Source organism: Parus major, chromosome 15 (assembly GCF_001522545.3).
Source record: "Parus major isolate Abel chromosome 15, Parus_major1.1, whole genome shotgun sequence".
Lineage (NCBI taxonomy): Eukaryota > Metazoa > Chordata > Aves > Passeriformes > Paridae > Parus > Parus major.
The window spans coordinates 8,360,446-8,377,288 of record NC_031784.1 but is presented as its reverse complement, the minus strand read 5'-3'; the positions used below and the strand labels follow the sequence as shown (position 1 = coordinate 8,377,288).

The 16,843-nt window shown below is 41.1% G+C and overlaps 2 protein-coding genes across 3 annotated transcripts in view; one reads left to right on the top strand and one right to left on the bottom strand.

Annotated features, from left to right (window-relative positions):
- Positions 1 to 265: 265 nt before the first annotated feature.
- Positions 266 to 8,694, bottom strand: SNAP29 (synaptosome associated protein 29). The gene is made up of 5 exons (XM_015643757.3): positions 8,231 to 8,694; positions 6,639 to 6,835; positions 6,331 to 6,416; positions 5,273 to 5,377; positions 266 to 4,269 (listed from the first exon to the last, which is right to left on the bottom strand). Exons 1-5 carry the CDS (start codon positions 8,438 to 8,440, stop codon positions 4,112 to 4,114), a joined length of 756 nt encoding a protein of 251 aa, XP_015499243.1. The 5' UTR covers positions 8,441 to 8,694; the 3' UTR covers positions 266 to 4,111.
- Positions 8,695 to 8,829: 135 nt separating this feature from the next.
- The window catches only part of PI4KA (phosphatidylinositol 4-kinase alpha), a 53,853-nt gene continuing 45,839 nt past the window's right edge, over positions 8,830 to 16,843 (top strand). For both annotated transcript variants that reach the window (XM_015643749.1, XM_015643748.1), the window contains exons 1-7: positions 8,830 to 9,061; positions 11,075 to 11,191; positions 12,287 to 12,380; positions 13,052 to 13,140; positions 13,599 to 13,671; positions 13,939 to 14,198; positions 14,887 to 14,956. In XM_015643749.1, the coding sequence (XP_015499235.1) occupies positions 8,840 to 9,061; positions 11,075 to 11,191; positions 12,287 to 12,380; positions 13,052 to 13,140; positions 13,599 to 13,671; positions 13,939 to 14,198; positions 14,887 to 14,956 (925 nt within the window). In that variant the 5' untranslated portion in view covers positions 8,830 to 8,839. The remainder of the gene's footprint in view (positions 9,062 to 11,074; positions 11,192 to 12,286; positions 12,381 to 13,051; positions 13,141 to 13,598; positions 13,672 to 13,938; positions 14,199 to 14,886; positions 14,957 to 16,843) is intronic.

Genomic DNA, 16,843 nt, shown 5'->3' with positions numbered 1-16,843 from the left:
TTTATCATCATAAATAAATTCTTTTGCAAAAATAATGGTTTACACGTAGTAATGGTTTATATTCCTCTCTCAGCATCTAAGAGAATCTACTCAAGAAAAACACAGAAATGTCATACTCTCTTTTATTCTAAGAAAACAAAATCCACCAGCTGCATGTCCATGCTGAAACAAACATGATAGTTTCTGCATTTTAACAGATATTATGGGGGAAAAATATCAAGGAAGTTGTAATAAAAAAAAAATTGAGAAATAAGTGCAACAACTCTTCATTAACAATAAGCACCTTTTATTGACTGTCTTACCATTCAACACTCATTCCATTCAATCTCTTAAACTGCTGAACTACATTTTTAAATGAAAGAACGCAATTTGACTTATACAAAAAATGTTATACCTCGGTGGCACAGAATTAAAGGTCTGTTTAAAAAAGTCATAGATAGAAATAATCACTACCTGTGATTTGAAATTAAGTCCTAAGTATTTCAAAGTAAAAATTAACACATATCCTCCATGTGATGTTACAAATGCCTACAAAAATGTTTGTTCAGAAGGCAGAAGGTATTTTGTTTCAACACTTAACAAACAACATCACAAAAACACTAGGCAGCAAAATATTTCAGGTGAATTTCACACATTAAAAGAACCCCTGACATCACCATGTCCCAACAATTTCAGTAGGGCAAATATAGCTCAGCACAGCAAAGAAATATGTATAGTACAGACTAAAATTCAGCTACATATAATTTGTTACAATATTTAATTCAATGCTCAGGAAAATTAAAAATCAAATACATCTAGGAATGTAGTTATCAGATACTGGTGATTTCCATTCTTTTTCCTTGTTGCTTGTAGAATTTTATGTCTGTGTTATGAAGGCTATATGCTACTTCCCAGTGTTTAAGATCTCTTCAAAATTGATTAGCAAACTTCTTGAGAAACTGGCAAATTGCCTTTTATAGAGAACACTTAAAATGTTTTTTTTTTGGCCACCTTCTTCTGACATTATTAAACTTCTACCCAAGCCAATAAAATTAACCAGAGCTATTTTGCTGCAAGAACACCAGCTTATATACCAACATGAATATACAGGCAACAACATTTATTTTATCAAAAATTAGCACAAGTGCAAATTAAATTTCTTCTGAAAGTCCTGGACACTACACAGTTAAAGTTTTTCAACAGTATCCAAGAAGAAATAAAACTCCATCTCAGGAAACAGTAAGAAAAGCTACTGAAGTAAATCCTTCATTATACATTCAAAATGGCATTTCCTGGAAAAGCAAAAATCATGTGGTTATTTTCCTTTAAATTTCCTTTTCCTCTAGGATAGAAAGTTAGTCCAAGAGATAAAAAACATCACTATTATAAAATAGTGGTGTCTCCTCATGTCAGTTAGACTTAAGTTTGTTATCACCAAAAATCAGTATGAAAGCAGAGACAAGCAATTCAGTTTGTATCAGAAATTCTTTTATAGCCATGCACCATCTTTTTCCCCCTGCAAAAGAAACCCAGTGTGGTAAATGATCCTTTAAAACAAGGCCATTAAAACCAAACAAAAATAATAAATAGAGCAAGAAAACCTAGGCAAAGGCAGGCATACATTACTGAGGCATTGAATGGGATTGTTAGAAGACATGAGGAGTTAGACATCTGTATAGATTCCACATGGCTGAGATCCTGGGTTTTTACTCTGCTTGGATTAGGGCATTCTCAAAGCACAAATAGAAATTTATTTTTTATTCCCAAAGCTGAAATAGGGATTTATTTTTTATTCCCATTCCCTTGTTGTGTTTTTAAAGGCATCAAAGATATCCAGGATGCACTGAATATTTCATAAGGCCAATACAACTAAACATTTGCTCAAAAACTTGAGTTAATTTTTGAAATAATTTAGACTAAAACTGGAATGGCATCAGAATGGCAGCACACTTCACCCTTAAATCAAAGATTTTTGCTTGGATTCAAGCTCCAGATTACTTCACATAACACAACCAGATCCTCCAGTGATGTTTTTCCTCCATTTGCCATAACTTAGTCAAGAAAGTCTCAGAGTCCATCCTTGTTATCAGTCTTAGTTTAGTAAACACTGAGTTGTGACTGTTGTAGGCAGATTTCACACTAAAAGGAGTGTTATTAAAACAAGTAAGAAACTAAACTAAAGGTACAATCAAAATTTTGATCTTCCTTCACATAAACTCTATAATTTACTAAATAAATGCATCAACTGTCTTGAGATATCAAATCATATAATTAATAAATATTCTAACAGTGAAATAATTAATCATGGCATAAACCCAAATAGTATAATTATATATTAATAGGTTATTTATAATTCTTAATGTGCATAGATGATATAAACTGAAAATTAAAAAGCAATTAAAGGTTCTCAATTGCTCTTGAAGTTTTATGTCCCTCCAAAAGAGATTTTTTTTGGGGGGGGACTGAAATCAATGCCACCAGTAACAAAGGAAAAAGAGGCTCACCTTAAATCTAATTCACAACTCAACCCTGCCAGTATCCCAGAAATACTGTTTTTTCCATAATACTATGTCCAATAAGTGTAGCTTTTTTAGTGATTTATTTTTCTACAAGTGAACTTTCTGGGGACACAGTAAAATAAGAAAGGCTCAGTTTCTCTTATCTCCTTAACAATTTGGATCCACCTTGTGGCAAGTGAGCTCAAGGTAACAAATCCCTTGAAAAAGGAACAAGAGGAGTGTGAATGTGACATCCGTGAAGGGGACAAGCTTGATAGCTCAGAACACCTTTAATCCATAAGGCAATGTGGCATTAGTTCAAAATAAGTAACAATCTCTTCCTAGGCACACACTGTCACTTGTGATGCTCCAATACTGCCAAAGGCCCCTTTGCCTCTCCAAACAGGAGGACCTTGCTTGTTTTCAAGACAGACAGCAAGTTCTGAATGTCTTGTGTCAGGCTGGAGCAGAATTGTGATTATTTTGTTCTACAGTGATCCTTACAAAAGAACAAAACAAAGTGAAAGACCCAAATTCTATCTGGAAGACTCAGAAATGATCTTGGGCTTTTCTTTATTTGCAGGAATTTTTTATACCTGTTAAGCCAATGCAGATCCATGTGAACCATAGTGGAGTTTCTTAACAGTCACATTACTTAGCAAAGCACTCCATCTGTAATCACATCTGAAATAAATGCTAAAGAACAATCTTCTGTAATCTGCTTGTGCACTATCAGACCAACTCTCCATTTCTAAAATGGAAGCTGTTTTTTCAAATAACCACCTAAATGAATAAGCTGAGAAAAAGCAGAAAATTAAAAACAGATGGTGACCATTTCTGCAAAAGAATCTTTAAGAGCACATACATTTAAGTCCTGATTTTGTTACCCAAACTTTTTGGGTCACTGTCAAGGAACATTTCTTTCAGACCATAAGATACCCTTAGAGATCTTTACTGACAAGACTGTAAAGGCAAGTGTATTTAGCTACCTAAACATAAAAACCACAATTTGTGGATGCACCATTTGGGCAAAGTCATCTTAGGAAAGGGAACACAACACAGGATATTACATTAATACAAGACACCCTTGGTATTTTACAACTTCCACAGAACAGTTCATTCCTTAAGCCCCAGAAATGCTGGAGAACAGTCACTTAAAAATATTTTTACAGCTGGAAATCAGCATTTTTTTCTGAATTTAACGTATCTGTAGGTAAACAGAATTAGCAACATTTGTTCTGAACAAAGCATCACATTATGTTCCCCCTGCCCCCTCCCCAAAACAGAGGCAAAAATGCAGTTCCTTTTCTCATCAGAGCTCCCAGGCCAAGGACACTGGAGCTTTGTGGAGTGCGAATTCCTCCATGCACATGACGCAGTTACACAACTGAGTGGGGCATCCTGACCCAATGCTGAGAGATTTTACTCCACGTGCACTTTTCCCATGTAGACCAAGAGGAAATCTAAAGTATTGTGCTGACTTAAGACTACATAATTTTAATGACAACAAAACCAGTAACACAGCAGAAAAAAAAAAGATAAACAGATACTGCCCAAGATTTTTTTTAAGAGATTGGTTGAGATGAGGCATTCAGGATGAACCAATACCAGGCAAAAGAAATTCTAAAAATCCTTTAAAGTTGTCGGACTTTCCTATCAGTGTTTTTAATGTTGACATCCAGTGTCTCTACTTTCTTTGTGAGCCGATCCAACATATCATCCTGCTCTTCTATTTCTGTCTGCAGGCCAAGAGCAAGGCTTTTCAGGCGACTCAGCCCAGAAGACATCTCATCTGTCAGGATAGAGAAGGATCATAAGAATCAAAGTGCTGTAACACACATTATCTAAATGGACACTCAGGATCCCTTCTTCTCCAAAACCCTGGGTTAGAAAATGTTAGGTACAATTCCTCAAGTCTGAGTGTTCCTCTGAAATAGAGGAAGCACTGGTATGTTCATTGTTGTACTGTTACTAGCAGAAATGGTCACTTCCTCCTTTTTTACATTTTACATTTGCTGTTAAGCAAATGCTTAACACGAAATTGGATCTTTATCAAATTACATACCCTGTAATGTAGTTTTTACCTTTTTTTAAAAAATGTACCTCATAGAAAATTTGGTACATTTTCTCTGCTCAGCATACAGTGTGCTTACTACCTCAGTTGTTTTGCTTCATGCACAGATGATACCAGTGAGCTGAAGATGTAAGCAGATATTTATCATAGATGAGAAACTCCCATTTCTAGATTTTCTAGTTGACCAAAAGGTGACAATTTCATTGCATGATTGATTGGTATAAATGCTTCTTGAGGTTAGTAAGTTTTCCACACCTTTTGAACAGAACAAATGGGCTTCCACTAGCTCTTATGACTGACTATTTCTCTTTGATTTATTCCTTTCTGGTTTTTTCCCAATCTCTTCTTTCTAGGTCAGCTACAAAGTGACACACGTACGCAAACAGGCACTTCGTCTATATGCAACAGAACAAAGGAAGGCAAACTCAGCTTAATGGTTCTGAGAAGTAATAAAAGAAATGCAGAAATTCCACAAATTGAATATTTTGCAAAATATGTATTCCAAAAGCTGTGCACTGCTTTAAATTATTTGGGTCTAAACTGATGGACCACGTAGATAGTTTTGAAATGCAAATACCAGCAAGTTATTTTTAAAATTATCAAATTTTGCATGTTAACTAAAAAAAAGTGTTGGAAATATATCACATAATAATTTTATCTGGTTTAGGAATCAAAATTTCACAACTGTGTAACATCAAACAGCTTCAGTTTTTTCACTCACCTAAGTTGGTATCAATTTTCTGATGGTAAGCTCGCAGTTGTTGGTTCTTTGGATAGGCATCTCTTTGCACTGAAGAAACTAAATCTGCTTTGTTGAAATCATTGTCTGTATAGAGTAAAGAATATTATATAATGAAAAAGTATGTGAGAAGAGGTTTTGAAGTTTTAGCAAGGCTGTTAAAAATTAGCTTGAACACAGCTGCCAGGTAATCACGTAACCAGAGTATCAGTAGTCCAAGACCATCGCCTACAAGCCAGCTCTCAAGATGAACACTTAAGCTACAATTATCCTCTTTTGGGCTGTTAATTGTAGTTCTAGTAGGGAGTTGGGAGAGAAAAGCAAACGGAGCCCGCAGCGCACATCCAGGGGGCCAAAGGGCTGGGACGGTCACCGGGACCCGCAGCGAGCGGCCGCAGCACGGGCTGCCGGAGCCGCTCTGCCCTCTGCTGGACAGAGCTCGGCACTACACGGAGTGCGATGGGATCCAAGCCCCCGAAAGCCTCATACAACTCTCATACAACATCATCGATATCCTGCTGCTTTCCCACTCTTACTGTGTTAAATAACCGAGGCTCACTTTATAAAGAAACAGTCATTTAGTACGAAAAAGCCCTCACAGAAGTTATCAGATTGAGAGAAGGAGGAATGAGGCCAAACTCCATACACCACCTTCTGAGAATCAAGAAATTACTTCAGTATGAAGGGCTAGAATCCACGTTTGAAATAACAAGGACAGTATCTAAAAACTATGACAAACAATGGTTAAAAGGAGAACCTCTGAACATGTAACATTTTGGCAAACTGAGGGAAACCCTGTCTACACACTGTGCATTCTCTATGCAAACAGAACCACTGGGTGCTTTCAGTCTTTACTTGGTATAACATCTTCCCAATGGATATGAGAATTTAATGGAAACAATTCCCTAGAATTCAAACATGAAGCATCTGGGATACCAATCTGTAGATGTTGGGCAGGCTGAAGGGTCTCTGTCTTCATCACTCTGGAAGTTTGCCCCATATGGATGACAGGCATTCAGTGTAAGATAAAGTTAACAAACCTGAATCATCTAGCTTCCTTAAATTTGGATGGCTTTCCTGGTATTTTGACTCTTGTTCTTTACTAGACATCATTGCTTCTTTTAACCTAGTTTAAAAAAGAAAAAAAAATTAAAGAAAGCATTGTTTGAATGAAATTAATTAATTAAATTAATTAAAATTCAGCATTTAAGAAAAAAGGTAGCTAGACCATCTCAGGAGTTTACAAGAGTTTGAGAGAACCAACAGATGTTTTACTTTCTGATTTTCTGGTGACATTTCAGAGATGCTGTGGGAGACAAGTCCTAAATAAAAAGTTTATGTTATTTACCTGCTGTTAGCATAATATTCAGAGGCTCCATTCTGCTCTGGCTTGCTCTCTGGAGGTTTGGCTTTGAAGTAGTTTACCAAGCCCCCCCAAACACTCTTGATGCTGTTTATGTGCCTCTGACTCGTTTTCAAGTCCTGGTCCATTTTATCCACCATCTGCTCGGTGCGCTTCAGAGCCTCTCCCTGACGGATGAGCTCCTAACAGGTATTGACAGAGAAAAGCAGATCATAAAGCCAGAATAAACTGAGCCATCAAATAATTAACACTACAGGTGACACTCTAAAGAAAAATTAACAGCATTCCTTCACCTGTGCAGATTATTTCTGAGGGCAAACAGCTTTTTCCCTTGCTCCCCTTCCTCCAGGGCATTTCAATCAATAGTTGCTTGTCAGCCACTGCATTAACAAGCTGTAAAATCCTCATCCCTGAGACTTGTTGGGTTTGTGGCACCTACCACAAAAAACATCCAGGAGTTTCCTGTACTAGCCTTTTGTCAAGCTGACATTTGCCTCTATGGCTGACCACCAGATGGGTGATGTGGTGGAAATGCACAGGTTTATGGCAGGGGAATGAGCAAGCAGGATAATTTCTAGTTATGAGTGGCACCTTGGGAGGTTTCTGATAATTTACAAGTAGAATAACCAAAAGAAATAAACACAAACAGAATTTCTTCAAACTTCAGGAATATTTTAGTTAATTTTAGCAGTGCAGGATTTAAGAATTTTTATATATAGAAGTACATTATTTTCTAATTCAGCAGCACAACCACTGTTCCAGAGTAATCCAAAGATTAATGCTGGCAGGAAAGTTGCCTGCAGCTACCACCAGTGCCAAACAAAGAACTTGTGTTCACGTTCTTGTTAAACTCTGGGAAATTTTAGTTGAATATGTTTTTCCCCCTCTCAATAAAGCACAAACACACAGTCTTCAAGCTTTACCACAGGCTCTGCATCAAGCCTGAATTCTTGATTCCTCACTTGTGATTTCCTGGACAAACAAATCACAAGTCTGGAAGTTCACAGAAGTCCCACTGAGAACCTTCTGAGCATAAGGACTGGCTGCAGCTAGGGGATGGCCTGGGGTTAATTTAGGCTACATCACCCAAGGAACATCCCATTATAGCTGGTGACACAATGGACAAGACCTTTATGAGCCCGAGCACAAAGTGCTGAAACAGAGCCTAAGGAATGAAGGAAATGATTAATCAGGGTGAACCGAAGCACATCACAAACAACTAAGAGGGAAGGCCCTTCATCTAACCACTGCTAAAAACTTTTTAGTCAGCTAAAAATTAGTAAGAACTGATGAAATCGGCTGAAAACACGGCCGAGTCCCAGCCTCAGTACTATTCAGACACATAGGCTATAACTGGGATTTTTCCCTTAAAACCCAAACGCCACCACCCAGAAACCACAGAGACAGACTGTCTGGAAAACATCGAGTAAAGAGGGACTTTTCAGGAGACTGTCCGGGGGAACAGGGAGCACAAGACTTGCTCGCGGAGGTGTGAGCGAAGGGGGAGCGCTCGGGGCCTGCGGCCGCTCCTCCCCAGTGGCCCAGGGACGAAGGCTCCGCTCCCGGCCCTCACCCACCTCGGAGGCGGCCACGCCGATGCGCTCGGACTCGTAGAGAAGCGACAGGGAGCGGGTGGTGCTGTCGGCGGTGGCGGCGGAGCGGCGCAGCACCTCCTGCTGCAGGTACCGCTGCCGGTCCGTGCCGTCCGCCCCGCCGGGAGCCGCCGGCGCCACATCCTCCTCCTCGTCCTCCGCGAACGGGTTGTAGCTCCTCGGAAGCGCCGACATGGCACCGCCGACCGCGAGAACGTCCGTGAGGAGGCCTCCCCCCTCACACAACCGCCCTAGCCCCCGCCTCGGGCCGCGGCCGCTCCGCTGCTTCCACCCACGGCACCGAGCGCCGGGCGGAAGCGCCGTGAGCAGCCACCGACAGCCTTCTCCCCTGCGAGGCGGGGTGGGCGCACCGCAGCGCCGCTGGTGGATAGGCGGCTGCCGGGCGGGACCACTGCGGCAGGGGGGGAAGATGTGAAGGGACGGCTGCGCAGCGAAGACGGGTCACCGGGCGGAAGTGAAGCCGCACTGGGCGCTGCCATCTTTGTGGCGCGATTGGTGCTCCGTGCTCCCGCGGGAGGCGCTGATCTCGCGGGCGGGGGCGGGACGGGCTGCCCGGCGCCGTTCCCTCACAACATGGCGGCCGCGGCGGTGGCGGCGGCAGCGGCGGCTGCGGCCACGGCGGCCACGGCGGCGGCGGCCGGGACGGCGGCCGCCACGGCCGGGACCGCCGCGGCTCCCTCCGCGGGCTCTGCGGGCCGCGGGAGCAGCGCGGCCACCGCGCGCGGCTTTTACTTCAACACGGTGCTGTCACTGGCGCGGTCGCTAGCGGTGCAGAACCCGGCGCCCCTGGAGAAGGTAAGGGCGTTTGTGGGGGGCGGCCGACACGCGTGGGGCTGCGTGTGGGGCGCTGCGTGTGTGCAGACTGCGGGGTTGTCACGCGTGGCAGCCGCGTGTGGCGGGGGGGCCGTGCCGCGGCAGGGGTGGCCCCTGTGTGCGCGGGACTCGCGAGCAGCCCGGTCAGCGCCGCTCGTGGCCCCTTCTGTGCGCTCTTTGTGCCGTGTCGGGGTGTCCGGCCGACCCCTGGGCAGTGCCACGCCTGGGAAGCGGGTTAGGGGCAGCGAGCGTGCCCGCGGACCGGGAGATGCCCCAGAGGACGCGGCTCTCCCTGGGCGGGGCTGTCTGTGGGCTCTGAGAGGGTTCTGTCACCTCAGCTTCGCCCGTCCCTGCGTCCGGGGCAGCTGGGCCTCAGGGATGCTCGTGTGGGCCAGCTTGACCCAAAAATTCTGGTCAGCAGCGCACCCTCGGGTCGAGGAACTGGATCTTGCTGCATGTCCCCCAAGTCTGTAGAATATGGTCGTGTGGGAGTAATTAGTCTCAACCTAATTAGGGCTGACTGCTTTCTTCCACGTATCTGGTTAAATCCAGGCGACGCAATCAGTGCCGGGTGAAATGTGGTGAGATAAAGCCGTGCTGAAGGGAGAACGCGGGGATCCGTGTCCGGGCAGTGCCCCGCGGGGCTGTCCCGCTCCCGGGCAGGTGCGTGTGCTGCTGCCCGCAGCAGGGATGCACAGTCTGCTGCGCCCGGACTGGCCACGAAGTGACAGCATGTCCGAATTGCATCAGGCAATAATCGTGACTAAATAGCTGAAAAAAATCACCTCTCTCTGCTGATGAAAACTATAGGGCTTGTTTTGGGCCAGCTGTTGCAGCCTTCTTTTCTTATTTCTTATTCTCGAAATGTACCGTTGGTGTGACAGCCAACGGTGCATAATTTTTTTTACGCCCTGCTTGTTGGTTCATAAATATCCAGGGATTTTAATTTTTTTTTGCAGTTTGACAGAATACAGCAGTTCAATGATAGTAACAGTTTGTATCTAGCTAAAGTTGCTTACTTAAATTATCGCAAATGTAACCTGACGTGGAACACACATATCAGCAGTCATTTTCCAAAGTCCATATTTCTTCTACTGCATTTTATGTTGAGCAAGTGGATTATCTGTGTTGTACTACAGGTCTTGTAATTAGGAGGTTTGGCAGCTGAAGGACCAGAATCTTGAATTGCACTGAGCATCCAGTCAGTTCTTCTAATCCTCTAGAGAGGTTGTGTCTTGCTTTAGAAATTTCAAGGTGGGATGTTAAGAGAGTTATCTAAACAGGAAGTAACTTGACATTCAAACATTGGTAAGTCAAACAGTTATTTATTATGAGGGCTGTTTTTAGATAGTATTTACTAACATAAAGGAAATTTATAAAAAGGCAACATGCTTGTTGCATTTTCCCATTTATTAACAATTCCATAGAAGGACAAAGTATTTGGGAGGTTTGATGTATTCTTTAAACATGTATTAAGTATGGAGAGAAGTAATAGGTAAGTAGTGAGATAGTAATTGTTCTGAAAACTTAATCTGTTGTGTTGAAAGGATTTGAGCAGTTGGTAACAGTTAATTGTTTAGTGCTGTATATGTAGAAAGCCATTGGTGCAGCTGTAACTGAAGTTACATTCACCTATTTTTTTTGTTTACAGGAATTGAGTCATATAATGAAAGTGCCTGCTGCAAATTTCCTGCACATTTAAGAGTGAAATAATGGAGCAAAGGCTTTACCATACTTCAGCACTTTGATCAAGTGTTGAAGAAAACCTTTAAATTGACCCATGTCGTAGAAAAAATGTTCGACATCCACTTGAGTTTTTTCTGTCTTTTTCTGGTTTCTGTCATTACTCTTCCTTGCCCTTGAATGTTCTCACTAAGATTGATGATGGAATGAGGGTAATGTGGCCAGATGTATTCCAGAAGATGGAGAGACTACTGTGTGTGTCAGACAAGCTCCAATTTGTTTTTCAATCTCTTTCCTTCTGCTGTTTTTCAGGTACAAAAGCTGCTCTGTATGTGTCCAGTGGATTTCCACGGGATTTTCCAGTTGGATGAACGTCGTAGGGATGCTGTTATTGCTTTAGGAATCTTCCTTATTGAATCTGACCTTCAGGTATTTTTCTCACTTAGGCTACCTATTTACCTTCAAAGATCTTGGATTAATTCAAGTTTTGTTGTTCAGTGAATGAGAAGTTGGTATTTGTTCTTCATAAAAGTAATTAAAAAGGCCAGAGATAAGGGATGGATGCAGTCAAGAGAGCAGGGGAATACTGGTAAGTGCGATAGGTAGTAGCCATGGCACTGCCACAGCCAAATTGCTGCTGTGTTTTCTGGTCATGGCTTAAGCAGAGAAGGGAAAGAGTATTCAGGGGGCTTTACTCAAACCAGATTTGTCACTGCATGTTCTTCCCCCCATGCTCCTGACTGACAGGGATGCTCCAGTGCACTCCTGAAGGCCAGGTTTGCAATGGGCCCTTTCATGCCAGGATAAACAGACAGACAGGGCACACAGGCTGCATTGTACACAAACATCCCTTCTGTGTCTGCCAGCAGAGCCAGCACAAGCTGGTTCTCTTCCCTTTGACTGCTGGGACTGGAATTGTTCTGTGTAGAGGAAAGGAAGCATGGACAGAGTCCCAGGTCCAATGCTATTAGACCTCACCTTGAATTCTTTCATATTGCATGCACAGCTTGCATGGGTATTATTGATCTTGGTTTTTTGATTGGTTTTTTTTGTGTTTGTTTGGGTTTTTTATAAGGCAGCTGTGCTGTGCTTTGATTTGCAGGTGAGGGAGCTGAAGTGTTACATAGATGTGTTAAGTGACTTGCGTAAGGCCATGGGATGCATCACGTGTACTGAATTGGCACTGGCGCTCTGAATTTCTAGCTGTCTTAAAATTATTTTGATAGCTTGCTGTCAAATAATAAAATGTTTGGGGTTAGCTACTGCTCTGGAACTTTCTTCTCCAGCTTTTACAGGGAATGATCAGTTGCCTCAAGTGAAAGACTTGGATTTAAGGCACTGAATTGGGTTACTTTCATTTGCTTGTTTTGAAATAAGTTTTGCAATAGTCAAGAAGCCTGTGGAGTAATCATTAGAAGCAAGTTCTGTGTGAGCTAATGCAATTTTACCATATCTCTAAAATATCTTAAGATTATATGGTTCAGCTTTTCTCCTCCATTTTAAATAAAATATTTTCTTCTTTAGCACAAGGATACTTTGGTTCCTTACCTTCTGCGGCTCCTGAAGGGCCTTCCCAAAGTCCAGTGGATAGAAGAAAGCAATGCACGGAAAGGCAGAGGTGATATTTGGATTTTTTGATCTTTGTCATGGAACGCTAGCCAGGAAATAGAAATAGCAAAGGTTGTTTGGGACACGGTTCACGGGGAGGGGAGAAGTCCTGCTGTGTTCTTACTTAGCTCCTGGCTTGACAGCCTTTAACATTGATTTTCTTTAGAAGCCAAAGGAAGTTGAATAGATCCCTGTTTTCCTGCCTGGCTGCTTTTAGATGAATTGCACTTTCCAAATAGTTCTGTGTTCAATATGTTTTGTTACTAAACTGGAGAAGATTGTGTAGTAGCTAGGGTAGGAGAGTGGAACATGAGATTTGTATGCTCTACTTTTAGCTTTGATGCTTAGTTGTTGTTTAAACCACTTCATTTTTTGCTCCCTTAATGTATGAATACTTTTATACAGTATTATATAATTAAGGTTTATTTCTAATTAGGTGAATTCTAATTAGGCCTGGGAAGATTTTTAATTCTGAATTTTCTTTAAACATTTATGCTAAAATTATGATGGTTAGAGTATTTCTAAATTTTCTATGTAATACTATTTTTGTCTACAGTCTGTCTTAGAACTTTATGACATGGGAGTCACTTGTGTCTTCTTGCTTTATTACACTTTGCTCTTTGCATGTTGCTTTTGTCAAACAAGGTTTAAGTGCCTGATTTTCTCTCCATTACTTCGCAGGTTTGCTTCCAGTGGCAGAAAACTTCAGCTTCTGCTTAGTGACACTGTTGTCTGACGTGGCTTACAGGGATTCCTCTCTCCGAGAGCAGGTGGAGTTTAAGTTTGTGCTGTTGTGTTACTCAGTTCTCCAATGCTGCAATCCTGACAAATGTCTGGAGAAGAGCACAGCTGCTCCCTGTCAGCAAGGGGCTGATTGCTTTAGTATGTGTGCTGATGCATTAATTTGCTTGTCTTGATAGTCAAGTACTTAGAGGATATTCATAGGTCTGCAGTTACTTTTGGGTGTCAGTTGCTGAACCTGGTTTTAAAATTCCAGTTTTGATGCTGAGGTTGGGAGTGCTGCTGTTTTATCAGCTCACTGCAGACTTTACAAGAGAAGCTCTGTAACCTTATGGAGGGCAATGTAATCTTTAAGTCACACAGTATTAAGAAATTTCACAGAAGTGCTTACATTAATATTTACAAGTTTCATTTGTTATAATGATCTGGTGTAAGATAATGATATCTCTTTACCAAAGGATTTTTTTGTCTGTCTTGATGACTTTAGATTTTGGATGCAGTCCTACAAGTAATGCAGTTCCTGTTGGGAATGTGCCAGACACCACAAATGCACGATAAAGGTAGTGATAAAATGGTTACTGTATTTGTAACTCCTCTCCTCAGAAATTCTCTTGTGTTTGCTGGTTATCAGGATCAATCCTGAAAAGTGAATTTGTCTTTCAGCTTCCTGTAGCACTTCTCTATTGTTTGTTGCTGACTAGAAAATACAGAAGCAGAACTGTAGTAATTTGTGATGCTTTAATTGTGAAGTGAAGTGGTAGCAAAACTGTGAAGAGGAAGTTCTAAGTTAGTGTTAATGTGCTGTTACATGTGTTTTTCTTTTCCAGAATATTTATGCAAGTATGCAGTGCCCTGCCTGATTGGAATTTCTCGAGCCTTTGGTCGATACAGCAATTCAGAGGAGGCTCTCCTTTCAAAGCTTTTTCCTAAAATTCCCCCACATTCCCTGAGAGTTCCAGAAGAGCTCGAAGGAATTCGCAGGCGATCCTTTAATGATTTCAGATCAATTCTTCCCAGTTCTCTGCTCACTGTTTGCCAGGAAGGAACTCTGAAGAGAAAGACTAGCAGTGTATCCAGCATCACACAGGTTTGTATGCCCTCCTCTGTGTCAGTCAGCACTGAGATGATTTCTTGATCTCAGTGGAGTTAAGACTTAAGCCTGGATATGCAGAGAGTCTCTTAACACATTGTTTGACCAAATACAAATATTTTTATTTTGGTTCCACAACTGAGTTTCAAAATAGTTTTGTAGTTTCTGAATCACAGAACAAGCAGTGACAGTTAAAGTAGCAACTGTACTAGTAAGTCTTTATATGGAGCATTTGGCAAATCCCATTCCTTGTGTTATTATCATGAAAAGGCATTGTAATGTGTAGCTGTAAAATCAGGATGGCTGATTTTAATGAACTTAATGGCTGAAGTTTTCACAAGAGGATACAGGATCTCTTCATGGTTTCACCAGAGGCTGTGGATGTTCATTGTCTTAGGGGAAGACTGGATTCAGATGGTGGTTTGAAACTACAGATTGTTACTGGCATAGTTTCATACTGTGGAGGAGTTACCATTCTGATCTCCGCTTTAGTCAAAAGCACTGAACTGGCATATTTTAACTTCCCATTTTTGGCTGAATAGTGCTGTTAGACCAAACAATATGTAGTTCCTGTTAGTTTTGCTTGAAGCTGTGTTTCATTTTAAAGTGTGCAATCTACTCCTTGACAGGTTTTTAAATGTTTTATAAATATTTTCTAAAATACGGCTTCTGTGCAATGTTTCAGGTTAGTCCTGAACGTGGGCTTCCCCCTCCCAGCTCTCCTGGAGGACCTGCTGCAATTCATTACTTTGAAGGTAGATTACCTTAAGGAACAGTCTGTGATTTGGGGTTTTGTTGCTATTTATAGAAAATTTAAAACAAAAAAACTTTTGATCCCTTTCCCTGCCTTTTAGAGTTATTATAGGAATTCATGGCACATGCTGGATTTTTTACAAAACTCTGGTTTAAGGACAGTAGCAAGTAATTATTAACACTAGTAATTTCTAGGCTCAGTTATTTTTCACTTGTTTCGTGATTCTCTTCCTGATAGGCAGTGCCTAGTACTGAAGAGCTTAATTCAACTAGGCCAAAAGGATTTCAGGAGATTAGGCTGAGTAACTTTGAGGAACAAGAGTTAATATTGTGCTTCAGTAGACAACAACATTGTTGAACTGAGGTCTGGAATTTTGAGACTTGTGGCACATTATATAAATCCAAAACAACTGCTTCATTTGGAGTGAGTGTGATGTGAGTCATTGTGGAAGACCCAGTAATTTGCTGAAGCAAGAAATACTAAAGGAGACAGTGCAGTGGAGTGTTCAGTAATGTGCATTAGTTACTGTATCATAGAAGACCAAAACCTGAGAAAGTTTCAGGAATTAACACACAAACTCTTAATACTGAGTTGCAGTAGAGCTCCATCTGTGAGTTCTAAGTTGACGCAGGGCTTAAAAATAAACTCTTCTTCATGAATCATGTGGAGGACTAGCTCTGCATCTGAGCTGTTTTGGTGTCTCTGGTTTTGTCTGGCCCTTTCAGGTTTTTAACAGTTTGGGCTTTCTCTGTTTCTGGGTCATTCTCCTCTCTCAAGCCCTGGCTTAAATTAATTTCTTCCACATTGCTTTTCTTTTTCCTTCACATTGCTATTTCTAGAGACATCTTTTCCTCAGTCATATAATGGGATTGGAGGGTAGTTCTTAAATTGCCAGGTAGGAACAGACCTGTTTATCTGTCTATTGTGTTGAACCAATGTATTTTTCTTCAATGTTGTGGTCTTCATGGTTTGAATTGAAAAAATAGATAAAACCCAAAGGCTGCAGGTTAGAGAGATACTCCTGTAGTAGAACAGAAATAATCTTAAATTTATAGGTGAATAGTGGACAACTCTGTAAATATTTTTTAAATTATTTTAGTTGTCTCTCTGGTAGAGTTATGATTATTCCAGTCAGGATTTTATTTTCAGTACTAACTTCTATCAAATATTTCAGCTACAGTCAATCCTTGTATTACTTCTGTTGATACAGCCATGCCTTCTAAAGAAGATGAATAGTGACCTTGGTTTTGAAAAAAAAAGAACTGAGGACTTTTTTTGTTGTTGTCAATAAATAGTCTTGCTTGAAAGCCTGTTAATCATGAGAACATTACTCTAGCACAGCCAGCTGAGCACTTCAGTAAGGCATGAGATGTAATTTCTCAATAGGAAACAGAGCCAAGAGCAGTTTGCTGAGCAAGTTGTTTGCTTAATAGAGTACTTGAATCTGAAAAAATAATTTGATTCTCTTCAAATTGCTGTGGTGAATTGGTGCCTCTTCTAAGATGGACACTGTGCCATGTGTTCATTTTAATCTAATACAGGGGGAAAACCTTGCACGATTGTTTTGACTTAACCTGTTCTTTGCATCTCTGTGCTTCTCATCTAAAGGACATTTACAGATGTTTTCAGGTAAATGCACATCAGTCGTCTGGAAAGGTTTGTCAGAAGTATCTCTGGCTTGGACACAAGTTATTGTAATGAATTCTCTGTTGTGATACTGAATTTCTAATGATAATTCTATCATAGCTTTCTGTCTTAATTTACCAGTAGATGAGCTGAAACCTCTGGCAGGTTAAAGACTGTGTTAGAAAGAACTCTTTTGTAGTGACTAAATGTTTCCATTAAAGAAAGTTAATATCCTTTCTCTCAAACTTGTATTTCCATTTTT

Bases quoted from the DNA above. Each gene is read 5' to 3' on its own strand.
- SNAP29 (XM_015643757.3), bottom strand. From the start codon at position 8,440: ATGTCGGCGCTTCCGAGGAGCTACAACCCGTTCGCGGAGGACGAGGAG. The intron at 6,836-8,230 runs GTGGGTGAGGGC...AATACCTGTTAG, and splicing joins TCGGCGTGGCCGCCTCCGAG to GAGCTCATCCGTCAGGGAGA. The intron at 6,417-6,638 runs GTAAATAACATA...TTTTTAAACTAG, and splicing joins GAATATTATGCTAACAGCAG to GTTAAAAGAAGCAATGATGT.